The sequence below is a fragment of the Zeus faber genome, assembly GCF_960531495.2.
Source record: "Zeus faber genome assembly, chromosome: 4".
NCBI classification, from domain to species: Eukaryota; Metazoa; Chordata; class Actinopteri; order Zeiformes; family Zeidae; genus Zeus; species Zeus faber.
The window spans coordinates 10,404,599-10,419,345 of NC_137191.1; the positions used below are offsets into that span (position 1 = coordinate 10,404,599).

Genomic DNA, 14,747 nt, shown 5'->3' on the forward strand with positions numbered 1-14,747 from the left:
ACAGATTCTTACTCCTGAACATTTCAACATGAGGAAACGCTGTGAGAAACAGTTTTTTTTTTCCCGTGACAATGAATGTATTTGTTAAAGTGTATTTAAACGCTGGCAGGCGTCTGGCTCTCCACTTTGTGGCATGAAGAGGGGAGGTGACCTGTTCCTCCCTTTTTCAGAGACCATATATAAGGAAAAATAATCGTGGACAGTGTAACTTGCTCATTGCTTCTTTTTTTTCTTTTTTTTTTCTTATGTATGCATCTTGAAACTTTTTATTCTATTGATTGTATGAGGAGAAATGTATATTTAAGAGATTAAATAAAATTTGGGACATTTGGACTTTTTGTTTGTTGTTGTTTTTGTTTTTTCACGCTCATGGTTCACGCAAATCTCTGCCTGAGACGAGGCCCCATGTGTAGGCACGATAAAAAAAAAATCCACTGCAAAGTTGTCATTTGAATACCCACTGAGGACATGGACACGCCTACAGCTAGTGGGAATATGTTATACAGTAAGTGCACATTTCTACTTTCTTTAAACAACTATATTGTACAGGCTACAGGTGTTAAAGCCGTGTTTCTGTTAGAAAGAGCTGAATTGTACAATTTGATTGCGGGAACAGGAGCGGAGGCTGCAGCTCTTATGTATCCAGGCACACCTGTAGCAAGGCCTTGACGTCCTAATTATTAACCTGACAGTGGGAGGCAGGTTGTGACGCCTCGCCTGCTGGCCAGGTGACTTATTTATAGCGACCGAATGAAGAGGAAACTGAACGGCTTTTGCTCGCCACACAGTGGGAGCTACAGGGGAGTGGCTGTTTTCAAAAGACGTGCATTGGAACACTCAAAAAAAAAAAAACATTTATAACCGGTTTAACGTTATGAAAGGACCAAAAATGAAGAAAGTCATAAGACCTCTCACATTGCAGCTTTTGGTGGTGCAGATGATCACATTATTGACTGTTGACTATATAGACTGCAACAACAAACTAAAATGCTGTAATGTAACATACCACAGTGACCTTGTTATTTTTATTTTAACTTATTTATTTATTTATTTTGTAATCTGTGCTGTCAGCATGCTGGGCATACAACACACAGCATTTGTGCCATTGCATCTAGGGCAGAGTTAGCCTGCAAGTGGAGTTCAGCTTCTCAACCTGCAATGCAACTCTTTATTCATTCTTTAATCGTCAGACCACGGTTACCTTTTTAATACAATCTCAGCATTTGGTGGTGGGACGTTTTTCATAGCGGTGTAAAGATGTTATATGCTGGTGCCTCATGTCTAATGAAAGTAGTGGTAAAATGTCTTTCAACAGGCAGCACAAGTCAAATCCCTCCGCTCCTTAGTCAGCTTGGAATACTTGAGTTGCTTTCTCTCCGCCTTGATTCCCTCCTCCAGAGGAATGATCGACCTGGTCAACGTCGGGTTGTTGTGATGCGCTGCTGACCTCTGATGGGAACTGGAGCCGCTTGCCGAGGTCAACCTCCATGCCCTACTCCACTACTTTACTGTCGGTGGGGTTCTGCCTGACGAAGATGATCCACTCTACCTCTGAGCCTACGTTGGGGCATCCTCTTTTCACCTCCTGCCTTTTAGTTTCCGGTACCTCTGCCGGCTTCTGGAGCACCTGGTCGAGTTCCCACCTGAAACATCCCTGCATCCGTGCAGCCTCGTACCTTCAGGCCGTCTGCCGGAGACTTGTGCGGGTGTGGTTGCAGAGCTGTGAAGACGTCTCTGTGCCGCACCGCACATGCAAATCTAACGGAAGCACCGACTCGGTTGAGGTTGTGACCGGCTGCCGATCTCCAATGGGAACTGGAGCTGCTTGCCGTGGTCAACGTCCATGTTCTACTCGGTGACGGAGGTCAGGGGGTGCAGTGCAGTCCTGTTCCCTGGTAGGAGCTGCAGGAGATTGTACCACACAGCAGATGTAAATCAAATGGCCCTAGTTTGGGGACGGGATCGACTGGTAAAAGACGCACAGTACATGTCAGCGTGCAAGCCTATACAACAAACACATAAGACATGATATCCAGTTTCTGTTTATGTGCATCTGGCAAAATAAAATTAATCCATCTATCTATCTATCTATGAATAAAAATGTGCTCACTTTCTATAGTTCTACATGATGTTTATCCATGTGACCACTAGGTGGAGTAAGCCAGCTTTTTCAGCTGAGCCCAGGCTTTGGCCCATGCTGGGGGAAAAAAGTGATGCTTAATTTTGGGGCTGTCTCTGACAAAAAGAAAAGTGAAAGTCAGATGGATGGCAGCAAGTTCACAAACTCATAAAAAACATTGCGAGATCACCTGCTTTTTCGGAGGAACAGAGGAGCCCACTGCAGCAGCTTGGAGGACACCAAATAATGCCAATAAATTAGTAAATCGCTGATAAATTAATTGCACGCATTCGAGCTCCTCTAGAAAAGAAAGAAGAAATGCATTTATTTCCCCTTGCAGTTTTACTCATCTCTCTCCAGGACCACACCGGAGCGGCGCCCCGGTCCAACAAGTGCTCCCCCCGGTGCGACGTGAGCCAGTGCGCCAGCCCCAGCTGCCCCGGCGGGTTCACCCAGGACCGGTGCAACTGCTGCCTGGTCTGCTCCGCGGATGAGGGGGAGCCCTGCGGCCGCAAGGGAGCCCTTCCCTGCGGCCAGGGACTGGAGTGCGCCCAGCCCGGTGCGGGGAAGAGGAGAGGGGGGTCCCGGGGTGGGGTCTGCCGGTGCAAGACGGCGCATAGGGTGTGCGCCAGTGATGGGAAAAGCTACGGGAATGCGTGCAAAATGAGAGCAGCGAGCCGCAAAGCTCTGCAGAAGGGAAGACCTGCAATCACCCAAGTGCACAAGGGAGCCTGTGAGGCATCCCAGGACACAGGTAGGACAAATCCTAAAATATGATGGAACCGGTGTTAGAAGAAGTACTAGTGAAAGTATATAAGTACTGTACTGTAGTAGTAAGTAGTAGTAGTGCTTCCAGTGCCTGATATAGCCAATGATACTTCATAAAGTACCACTGTACCTTTTCTTCTTTCTGCATGTGAGTGCTCATTCAGATCCTGATTATAATTTACAATAAAATAGTACAAGTGGTGCCATAGTGATAGTAACTAACTTGGATATGAACCTAATGAATCGTCGTTGAGAAATGCTGAATTAACAAATTAAAGTCTCTTTATTTATTTTGATAAAAATAAAAAACAAAAATGTAGCAAACTATAATGTAATAAAAAGTATAGATATTTGCTTTGAAATGTAGTTCATTGAATTTACTCCAAAATGGAATCATTTGAATTCTGAATAATTAGTCATTACAGATACTTGAAGAATGTACTTAAGTACCTGTGTTACTTTCCGCCACTGAAGGATCCGCTGTCCGGTGTCCTCAATGCTTCTCTCACCTGACTCTGTCATGTGTAAATCCTTAATACGTAAGTCTGAAGAGCTATTACTCGGAATAAACAAGTCCTGCTCACTCTCACGCCGAGAATCTCCGGCGTGGTCATTAAAGCACCAGGAGAAACCCTTAAGGCCTGGAAGTAATTAGTGGATCAACATCGGGCCTCCCCCTCCACGTCAGTGCAACCTGAATCCCAAAACCGCCCCAGCCACGGCATGGCGACCCGAGAGCTGGGATGCCGACCGGTGACCCGGGCGGTGGGACGTCGGGCGATGATGAAGCTCTGTGTTCGTGTCAGCGCAGGTGGTGCTCTGCTGCATCCCAGCAGCCCCCGCTACAAGTTCAACTTCATCGCCGACGTGGTGGAGAAGATAGCGCCGGCCGTGGTGCACATCGAGCTCTCCTTGAGGTGTGTGTGTGTGTGTGTGTGTGTGTGTGTGTGGGAGGGAGTGAGGGAGAGGGAAGCCCATGTTGAGCTCAGTTTGGTGGTAAAATAGACACACACACACACTCTCTCTCTCTCCCCAGACATCCTGTGTTTGGCCGCCACGTCCCTCTCTCCAGCGGCTCTGGGTTCGTCGTGTCCCACTCGGGTCTGATCGTGACCAACGCGCACGTGGTGACCACCACCGCCGCCTCGGCGACCGGGCGGCCGCAGCTCCGCGTGCGGCTCCCCGACGGCGACGCGTACGAGGCCGTGGTGAGGGACGTGGACAGGAAGTCGGACATCGCCACCATCAAGGTCAACTCTCAGGTAGACGCGCGCGCACACACACACACTCGCGCGCACGCACCCGCACACACGCGCACGTGCACGCACACACACATCAAGGCCCGACACTAACTACTAGAAGTGCTTGCCGAGTGCTTGCCAGCAACCACTTATCAGCCGTTGGTTGCCAAAACTGAAATTTTATTTAATGATTTGGTAGAATTTTAATGATTTTATAATTAAGTGATACTGATCTATTTTTAACATATGACAACTGGGCAACCAGACCACATAGGATGGATGACATGGTCCTTGTTGCCGGAGGCAACCGGGCAACGGTTCTTGTTTGTGTGTGTTGCCCTGCACACACACAAACATGCCAAAAAAAACAAGTTTGAACATACATATTCTCCTTATCCAAACAACTTGGATATAGTACTGGAGCAAAGATGGATTGAAGCATTTATGAGCACATGTAAGCCATGTTTAACATTATAAATATCATTTTTTTTTTTATAAGTTTTGATCCCTTGAATCAGAACTAGAAACACTTCATCACAGTTTTTTGGTGCAAGGTGCAATCACATGACAAAAAACAGGAAAGTAGACAAACACAGGACAACTGACAAAGCAGTACTTTACTATATATATATATTTATATATATATATATATATATATATATATATATATATATATATATAAACAGTATATACTACATACTGGCTTTATCTGGTGATGATGCCATGGTCTGATCCTGTTATATCCAGGTATTCCGCTTGAGCGGTAGTGGTGACGCTCACGTAAACACAAGCTCTGTGACTCAGAGAGAGAGAGAGAGAGAGAGAGAGAGAGAGAGAGACGTGTGTGATGCTATTTGGGTTCTCACCCATATCTGAAATACTTGGACAGTTCTGTCAGTGGTGACGTTTTCTTTCTCTCGTTCATCTCTGTTCAGTTCTTCAGTTTAGTATCTCCCTTCACTTGTCTGTAGACATATAGACTTATACTTTTCTATTTTTTTATTTTGGGCTATCTTCACATATCTGTCCATCCACCGATCAGCCACAACATTTAAACTACTGATAGGGTTTAGTGAATAACATTGCTCATCTTGTTCCAATGGCACCTGTCAAGGGGTGGGATATATTCGGCAGCAAGTGAACAGTCAGCTGTTGAAGTTGATGTGTTGGAAGCAGGAAAAATGGGCAAGCGTAAGGATCTGAGCCACTTTGACAAGGACCAAATTGTGATGGCTAGACGACTGGGTCAGAGCATCTCCTAAACGGCAGGTCTTGTGGGGTGTTCCTGGTATGCAGTGGTTAGTACCTACCAAAAGTGGTCCAAGGAAGGACAACCGGTGAACCGCCGACAGGATCATGGACGCCTAGGGGCTCAGTGATCCGCGTGGGGAGGGAAGTCCAGCCCGTCTGGTCTGATCCCACAGAAGAGCTACTGTAGCACAAACTGCTGAAAAAGTTTCTGCTGCTATGATAGAAAGGTGTCAGAACGCACAGTGCATCACAGCTTGATGTGTATGGGGCTGTGCACCTGCAGACAGGTCAGAGTGTCCATGCTGACCCCGGTCCACCACTGAAAGCACCTACAATGAGCACGTGAGCATCAGAACTGGACCATGGAGCAATGGAAGAAGGTGGCCTGGTCTGATGAATCACATTTTATTCGACATCATGTGCGTGTGCATTGTTTACCTGGGGAAGAGATGACACCAGGATGCGCTATGGGAAGAAGTCAAGCCGGTGGAGGCAGTGTGATGCTCTGTGCAATGTTCTGCTGGGAAACCTTGGGTCCTGGCATTCATGTGGGTGTTACTTTGACACGTACCACCTACCTAAACATTGTTGCAGACCATGTACACCCCCCTTCATGGCAACGGTATTCCCTGATGGCAGTGGCCTCTTCAGGCGGGATAATGCGTCCTGCCACACTGGAAAAAATGTTCAGGAATGGTTCGAGGAACATGACAAGGAGTTCAAGGTGTTGACTTGGCCTCCCAATTCCCCAGATCTCAATCTGCTGGAGCATCTGTGGGATGTGCTGGAACAACAAGCCCGATCCATGGGGGCCCCACCTCACGACTTCCAGGACTTAAAGGATCTGCTGCTGACGTCTTGGTGCCAGATACCCCAGGACACCTTCAGAGGTCTTGTGGAGTCCATGCCTCCAGGGGTCAGAGCTGTTTTGGCGACACCAGGGGGAGCTACACAATATTAGTGGTTATTATTGGTGGTTTTAATGTTGTGGCTGTTCTGTATTTTACAGTTGGTTGCCTTTAGTTTTCCCTATATATTTTACCACATTGTAAAAACATTTCTAGTTTAATTTTAAGCTATCTTCACATATTTGTATTTTTGTTTTTTAACTGCAACATTTACATTTTCCTTTTATTTTTATGTTGTCTTACTTTCTGTATATCTTTAACAGCTTTGTTTAAAAAATTTTTGTTTTTTTCTTTAGGTTATCTTCACTCAACTGTTTTATTTCACTGAAACATACACATTTTTATGCAGTATGTTTTATGTCGTGTATGTTCCTTTTTTCAATTTTTGTTTTTCGACTTGCTTTGTCAGTATATGTGTATGTGTCTCCCAATGTCAATAAAGCCTTTGAATTCAATTGAATCTATGTCTCTCTTAGTCTCTCACTTGTACTTGACGGCATCGCAATAATCTCTCTAAGTGCTATCCCTGTGTGTGTGTGTGTGTGTGTGTGTGTGTGTGTGTGTGTGTGTGTGTGTGTGTGTGTGTGTGTGTGTGTGTGTGTGTGTGTGTGTGTGTGTGGGTGTGTGTGTGTGTGTGTGTGTGTGTGTGCGTGCGTGCGTGCGCGGCGTGTGTGTTTCTGAGCAGAAGAAGCTCCCCGTCCTCTCCCTGGGACGCTCGGCTGACCTCAGACCGGGGGAGTTTGTGGTCGCCATCGGCAGCCCCTTCGCGCTGCAGAACACCGTCACCACGGGCATCGTCAGCACCACCCAGAGGGACGGGAAGGAGCTGGGCATCAGGGACTCCGACATGGGCTACATCCAGACCGACGCCATCATTAACGTGAGCTCACACGCACATGAGGGCGACGCCAGAATTGCACAGCAAATGAAAATGTTGTGGGAAGGAGGCATTTTAGATTTTCATTTTCTTTTAAATATTCGGTGATATTCTCTCTATTTTTGTGTCTCTCTGCTCTTTTACTGCATCGCTCTGAAGTACGGTAATTCTGGAGGACCTCTGGTGAACCTGGTGAGTCCCGTCCTCAGGCTGTCCGTCATCAATGGTCCTTAAAAAGTCTTACGTTTGGTTCTAAGAGGCATTTAAAGTATTCATTCATCGTAAATGATGTTTGGGAATACCCCTTAACTATTTATTTTTTGCTGTAATTCCATTTTTGAAATTATATTTATTTATAATTTTGTGGAAGCATTATTTGCGCATTTTGTCTGTGCAAATAAGGTCTGAAGTTAGATTTAAAGTCTCTATATTTCAATGGCATGGAAAAAGGTTTTTAAAAACGTTAAATATGCTAATATCCTAAATATATAAGCACGCTGTATTCTATTACCCGTAGACAGGGGGTTCCTTCCAGAGTTCTATGTGCTTCCTTTCAGGATGGGGAGGTGATCGGCATCAACACTCTGAAGGTCACGGCAGGGATCTCCTTCGCTATCCCCTCCGACCGGATCAACCTCTTTCTCACCGAGTCGCTGACGAAACAAAAAGGTTCGAGGTGAAAGCACGTGCGGAGGGCCGGGACGGGACGGGACGGGATGGGATGGGACGGGACGGGACGGGACGGGACGCGATGGGATGGGATGGGACGGGACGGGACGCGATGGGATGGGATGGGCGTTGGTTTTACCTCTTTAATCCTGGCTCGGAGAGAAAGGTGTTTTGGTGAGGTCGTGTCTCATGTCTGGGGGCGGCTGTTATTTCAGATAAGGCCAGACTGCAACGCACACTTCACCACCAAGCAGAGGAGCCTCCACCCGATACAGGTGAGAAACATGAGGTGAACACTTCCATCCTCTGGTCAGAATGGAAGAGGAAAGGCACTTTTTGACTTTAAGCCGAAGGATTTTATCTGAACACTGTTCCTTGAAACCTATTAACAATGATGATGTGCATGAGCCTAGGAAGAAGGACTTCCTACTGCACAAATATCAGACAAAATAAGACCTAGCCCCAAGAAATGATGAGGATGATGATGATGATGATGATGATGATGATGACGAAGGCTCCCTCCCTGGTAATGGCCAGATGTGTTGTCTCCAGGTGTGGCGGGAGCGAAGAGACGCGTCTTAGGCATCCAGATGATTACTCTCTCAGAAGTGTGAGTTTGTTTGTAAATGTTTTTTTTTACCATGAAATAAATTCCCGTCCGGCGACCTGCTCCATCTCATATCACCACGATCGCCATGTACTCTGCAACTAAGTCTAATTGCAGAGTTAAAACGGGACAACCCCGACTTTCCTGACGTCAGCGGTGGGATTCTGGTGCACCAGGTCATAGCGGACTCTCCTGCTGACAGGTACACACACACACACACACACACACACACACACGCACACACACACACACACACACACGCACACACGATGAGCCAGAACGCAGCCAAAATAGCACCTGTGATCTTCATTTTTCACTCCTTTCAACTTCTCTTTCCTCGGGAGCGATGACATTTTAGCACATCTCTTTAGCATTTTTACGGCACATAAAAATGATGATCACGATCACGTCCAACCTTGGACACCGCTTTCCTTCTTTGCCGGTTTAAATATTTTATGCGCAATCTCACATTTCTGGCCGAGGCCCCTGTTAGATTCAGGCCGCTGCACGGAGGGGTTGGAACATTCTAAAAAAGCGCAGGGCGCCTGTGTCTCCAGGGGGGGGATCAGGACGGGCGACGTCATCGTGAAGCTGAACGGCCGCCACCTGCTGTCGACCGAGGACCTCCACGGCTCGCTGCTCGGGGACCAGGCTCTCCTCCTGGAAGTGCGGCGCGGCGGCGACAATCTGCTTTTCAACATCCTGCCGCCGGCCCCGATGAAGTGACGCGCCCCGGACGGGACGGGACGGGACGGCGGGCCGCGTGGTGCGTTGAGTGTCCGCCGTCTTACCGCTGTTGGGCTGGACTCGATGGCAGCTTGAAAAAATGCACTAACATGATGTTTCTCCCCCTCATCTCCTTCTTGTAGTCGCATCCGCTTTCCAGACCGGAGCGGAGATGTTAAAATTTTTATTTAATTAAAGACCTGAAATTTCTCTCTCTTTTTTTTTGGGGGGCAACCTCAATGAAAGCGGCCTCAGAGGACGTTTGCCTTTTCTTTTTTTTTTTTTTCTTCCCCAATTTCCCAATTTATGTTAAAGAGAGAAAATGAATGGTTCACACGTTTACATTGCTCCTTAAATGAGTATTCATATAGTGCTTCCTTGTGTAAAAAAATGATTTACTAACTGCAAAGTAAAATAAGGGCTACCTGACACCTCATAATCTTACAGTTTGGATTATGAGTCATCACATCTGAGACAAAAAAAACCCCAAATTGCATTTGGGATACAAGGTTTTCAATGACGTTTCTCTGTCCCTACAGGGATGTGTGGATGAACCTTACTTTGCACGTCCGTCCATCTATGTTCCTATGTTTCCCCCAGCTGCCGCCCATGTGTCGAGCGGCGGGCGAGGCGAGTCTTTATTTGCACTTTCTCCCCCGTCTTTGTCTTGGAAGGACCTTCTGCTAATTTAAACAAACTCGCAGCGGCACCTGGACGTCACGCCGGTCATATACGGTTCTGGTGGTGGATCGTGGCACGGCGTGAAATCTCGGGACGTCCTAGATAATACAAAATGTCACCGCGGCCCGGAATGTAATGTGTTTCCCATCGAGATGCGCTGGAGCGGCGAGCCGGGTGTTAACGTTACGGCCGCCTCGTCCTGCCCCGAAAGCCACAGCTCAGCGTGGGATCGGCAACCTGGGCTCCACTCATCTGCGAAGACCTTCACCGGCCTTGAGATGAAAGGACAAAAGTAAATATACATGGCTACAATTTTAGAAAAGCGCCGGCAAAACGAATAAACGTGCTCTCTGCGGCGGCTGCAGGTCTGTCTCAGAGTGACTTGGTATTCTGGAATTTTTTGACTTGTCTGGTCCGGGATCAAACCCTCCCTTGGCACAACGTCGTTCCGGGACAATGTGGTTTGTCACTGTAAACTTCCTATGGAATGATGTCGGGTGTGTGTGTGTGTGTGTGTGTGTGTGCGCGTGTGTGCGTGCGTGCGTGCGTGTGCGCGCCCGCGCCCTTGCGTGCATGAGTGCGTGTGTTCTTGCCCACACTTCAATGAGCAGGCTGGTTCAAATTAGAGCATGATGCAATGCCACACGTCCAGGCTGTTCCATGGATTGACCATTTTAAACTGGGACATGTCCATTGTATGTGTGTGTGTGTGTGTGTGTGTAATCGCTAGACTGAAAATTGGTTTGCCCCGGGTTCATTTCTCACAACTGTCTATGTTTACACTGACATATACTGTACTGTGGCAGGAAGAAGGCGAGAGAGATGAGTGGAGGAGTCAGAGGAGTTGGGAATTAATAATGGAAAAAAAAAAAAAAGGAGTCATAGCAAACTTCAATATTTGAGTTGCTGCATTCCATATCAAGAGTTTGAATGCATTTATTGGATTTATTGAATGCACTGCCCCATTCAAAACCAAAGCAGGTCCCCATGCTAGTGTGTGTGTGTGTGTGTCTGTCTGTCTGTCTGCGTGTGAGAGAGTGTGCGTGTGTGTGTGTGTGTGTACGTATGTGTGTAACCTTTTGAATGACGCTCCACATAAATCACTAAACAAAACACACCCCTGTTTGGCTCCAATATTCATATTCTTTGAGAAATGTCGAGGACGGATCCCATCCCATTGCATTCCAATGCCATCTCCAAGATCCCCCTCATCAAGTCGGATGTGTGTCTTTTTCCCCCGGTACTTAAATGATTATTTAAGGATGCGTAATTGTTTAAACGTTAATTCCAAGTCTATCCATATGACGTGAGTGCGTGTGATTAAGTTGACCGGTAGATGGCGCTGCTGCGGAGTGAATCCTCTGCCCTGACGTGGCAGCTGGAGGTCAGTCCCTGTACAAGTAGTAATAACACTACTGTAATTAAAGGCTGCAGGTTTATACATTTGTACTTGTGGTTAAAACGGAGAGTCGGTAAAATCTAGGGGAACAGTGCTCGGGACACGTTTCTAAATCTGGGAATAGATCCCTTAAAATGCATTCAAGGAATACGCGAAATAACTCCATAATCATGCACAATCCGAATGTATGCCAACGCTTGGTTCTTGAGAATTGAATTCTATACAACGACTTCATTTTTTCCAGCTACTTAACAATGAGTGTAAGCGTCATTTCAGGCCCATCTTTTCGGGCCTGACGTTGCGGGATTAACTTCAGAGCTCATATCAACCCAATGTGTGAGGGTTTTCTTGGTGACGGCGAGGAGCAGTTGTTATCGCCGAGAGTTCTAACCTGATGGAGAAAGGACAAGGGGGGATGAAGTTTTGGAAATTCCGCTCAGAAAAGTGCAATTTCTTCAAGTAGATTTGAGTAATCTTCTCTCCGTGGACCTGAGTACATGTAACTAGTTACTATACACAGCTATAGGAATAATTAATAGGAACATAGATATCCATGCTCCTTATAATGATAATTATAATAAATGTAACCGCAGTCAGCAATCGTTTTAAGTATGCGGAACATTTTTTGGGTTCTTGTGAAATGCATCAAAATTGACTGAACTTACAAACATCATGTTGTTACGTTCATGTAATTCCAAGAATCAAACTGTAATGACATTACATACGAAGCATTCCGATTTCAACCGGAAGTCAACTATTGATTTTAATTTCTAATGTAACATAATTTGTGTCATATGAGATTCTAAATAACAGTTCTAAATAGCTGAGCTATTTTTTGGTTTATAAGTTGTTGTTTAATTAAACAGTTAAAACAACAAAAAACAACAAAATAACCAATCAAATATCACAGTATTTATAAAGATCACACAACAACAATAACTGTATATTATTTAAATGGCAATCTTGAGTAAAAAATAAAATAGATAAATTGTATGAAATTGTCAGGGTAAGCAGTGTTTATAAACACCGTGTTATATGTAGTTGATCAACAAAAAAAGAAATGTTTGGGAAGTGAAATTTTTATAACAACAGCTTGACATTTGGATTACATTTTCAATAAGATACGTTTCCATGAAATACGAAAAACGTGATATTTCTGTGAGTAATTACCATTTCACGGCTTCTATTTTTCCGACGTCTCTCTGGATCTTGAACACATCACTCAGTTGCACATTTTAGCGGAATCGACTCTACGTGGTCACAAGTTTTTGTGGCTAATTTGTTTGTATTCGGTATGAATTCGGTAAAGTAATGTGGACCACAGAGATATAATATAAATGGATCAGATCTACTGACATCTACCATGTAAGAAGGTATATAAAAACACACGTAAATCGATAGTTGGTAATGTCAAACAAGTACAGAGCGACAGAGTCTACACCACACACTGGACACAGTGCGACTGGACATTCTGAATCAGAACCTGCACAGGAAATAATAGGAAGTAATATGATGACATCATAAAGCGTCTCGCTGTAAATCACATCTCACTCATTTTGTTTATGAATAGTGGCATGTCAGCTAAGCAAGACCAGCTGAATATTTCTAGGCAAAGTTGTCCAGTTTTTCATTCATTTCTGTGGATCAATTTGGATGAAACTTTAACCACAAGGCTTTGTGACATACCGGCTCAAAAGCGACGTAAATCGTGTTCGTAGCTTCTGCTGTTGTGTTCCGGAGAGTTTTCCATTTCAAAATTCAGGGAATTTTCCTATTTTCCTATTTTCCCTAAACAAGATCCAGCCCTCTGGGCTGGACCCCTAATAGTAACAGTGGTCTCTGACCTTTGAACCTTCCAGCTGCCATTCTGAAAGGTCACCAGATCCAGTGGGTCCTAGTGTCAACTAAAGGCAGCATCCCAGCATCTTTGCAAAATATTTGAAGGCACACACAGACACACATTTCACACAGTGGGACCTGACATTCCTTCTTCCTGTCTCTCTCTCAACTCTTCCCTTTCTACATTTTTGCAAACTTCTTAACCAATGAAGTTTAAAACCTGAAGCTGTTTCGGAAATCCAGCTTCAATTTTAGAACAGTAGATAATACAGTAATCACAATTTATTAGAAACATAGTAATAGGCACCTTAGGAAATATATATATATATATATATATACACACACACACACACACACAGTATACCCTAAATACACACACACTCGCACACACACTCTTGGATCTCTGCACACAGTTTACAGTAAAAACCGACGTCTTCTCAACAATGTGGTTTTAAAACTGGACAATTACAGCAGCTAAGTAGATCCATGTGTGTTGCCGGTGTTCCACTTCCCTGTAATCTGTCTATACAGTGACCTACCCCCCCCCCCCCACCTCCCCACCTCCCCACCTCCGCCTCCCCGGTTCTGCAGAACAACACCCAAAAGAAACACAAACACATGTCCCTGATGCAAGGCTGGACGTCCATGGAAACACTGTAAATGGTGAAATAGAAGCAGCCTAGTTTCTATAAGAACGTTAAAATGTATCATTAACATGCATTTACAGTGGACACGGCTGTGATGGACACCCGAGACCAACACTGCACACGCGCATTCTTTTAATATATTTTAGTTTTACGCCAGTTATATGGTTTTGAAGGTTTATTGAGCTTTGGAATTCCAGACATTCCACTCCAATCTGTTTTTATGAGTTCTCTTGTCGAAAGACGCATCTGTCTAGAACCATGACGATGAATCTAGACGGGGACGGGGGTCAAATTCTCTCACATTCTCTCTCTCTCTCGCTCTCTCTCTCTCTCTCTCTCGCTTTCTCACTCTCGCTCTCTCTCTCTCTCTCTCTCTCTCTCTAGCCTTCTCGCTCTCCCTCTCTTTCTCTCCATTGCTCCCTCTCCCTCTCTCTCTCCCTGTCCCCTGGCTTATTTCTCAGTATCTCTGTTTTTCCTATCTCTTAATATCCAGTTAATGATAAATAAATCTGCTCCCTCTCCTTTTTGACTCCAGTTTCCCCGACACAGGAAGAGGAAATGCAAAATGGACAGAACGGCCTGTGTTTTGATAAAAAAAAAAAAAAACAGCAACTAAAACAAAACAAAACAAAACAGGGGGTTTCATGGCATCAGACAGACGTGAAGCTATCACACCCCAGATCTCTTGCGTCAGTGTTTTGGGGATCAGTTTGAGACCTTTGACACACGTTCTCTCTCTCTCTCTCTCTCTCTCTCTCTCCCTCTCTCTCTCTCTCTCCCTCTCTCTCTCTCTCTCTCCCTCTCTCTGTCTCTCTCTCTCTCTCTCTCTCTCCACTCTGGCCTGAACAGTTCAGCTTTACATGAAAACATTCCCAGTGGGGTCGGTGTTAGTGCCTCGCTTCGCTTTGCTGTGGCCAAAGTCCAAATTCCTCCAAAGACAGGGATGGATGTCCTGGAATACACCCCGAGAGAGATGAGGCAAGAACGCAGAGAGGGAAGGCATGCACAGGCCCGA

At 45.5% G+C, this 14,747-nt stretch overlaps 1 protein-coding gene across 1 annotated transcript; it reads left to right on the forward strand.

Moving 5' to 3' along the window:
• Positions 1 to 1,487: 1,487 nt before the first annotated feature.
• On the forward strand, positions 1,488 to 9,166 carry htra3a (HtrA serine peptidase 3a; the record flags this gene model as incomplete). Its single annotated transcript, XM_079998931.1, has 11 exons — positions 1,488 to 1,784; positions 2,480 to 2,873; positions 3,699 to 3,804; positions 3,924 to 4,149; positions 6,973 to 7,167; positions 7,324 to 7,356; positions 7,722 to 7,833; positions 8,049 to 8,108; positions 8,371 to 8,443; positions 8,547 to 8,642; positions 8,998 to 9,166. 11 exons carry the CDS (start codon positions 1,488 to 1,490, stop codon positions 9,164 to 9,166), a joined length of 1,761 nt encoding a protein of 586 aa, XP_079855057.1.
• Between the last annotated feature and the right edge of the window lie 5,581 nt (positions 9,167 to 14,747).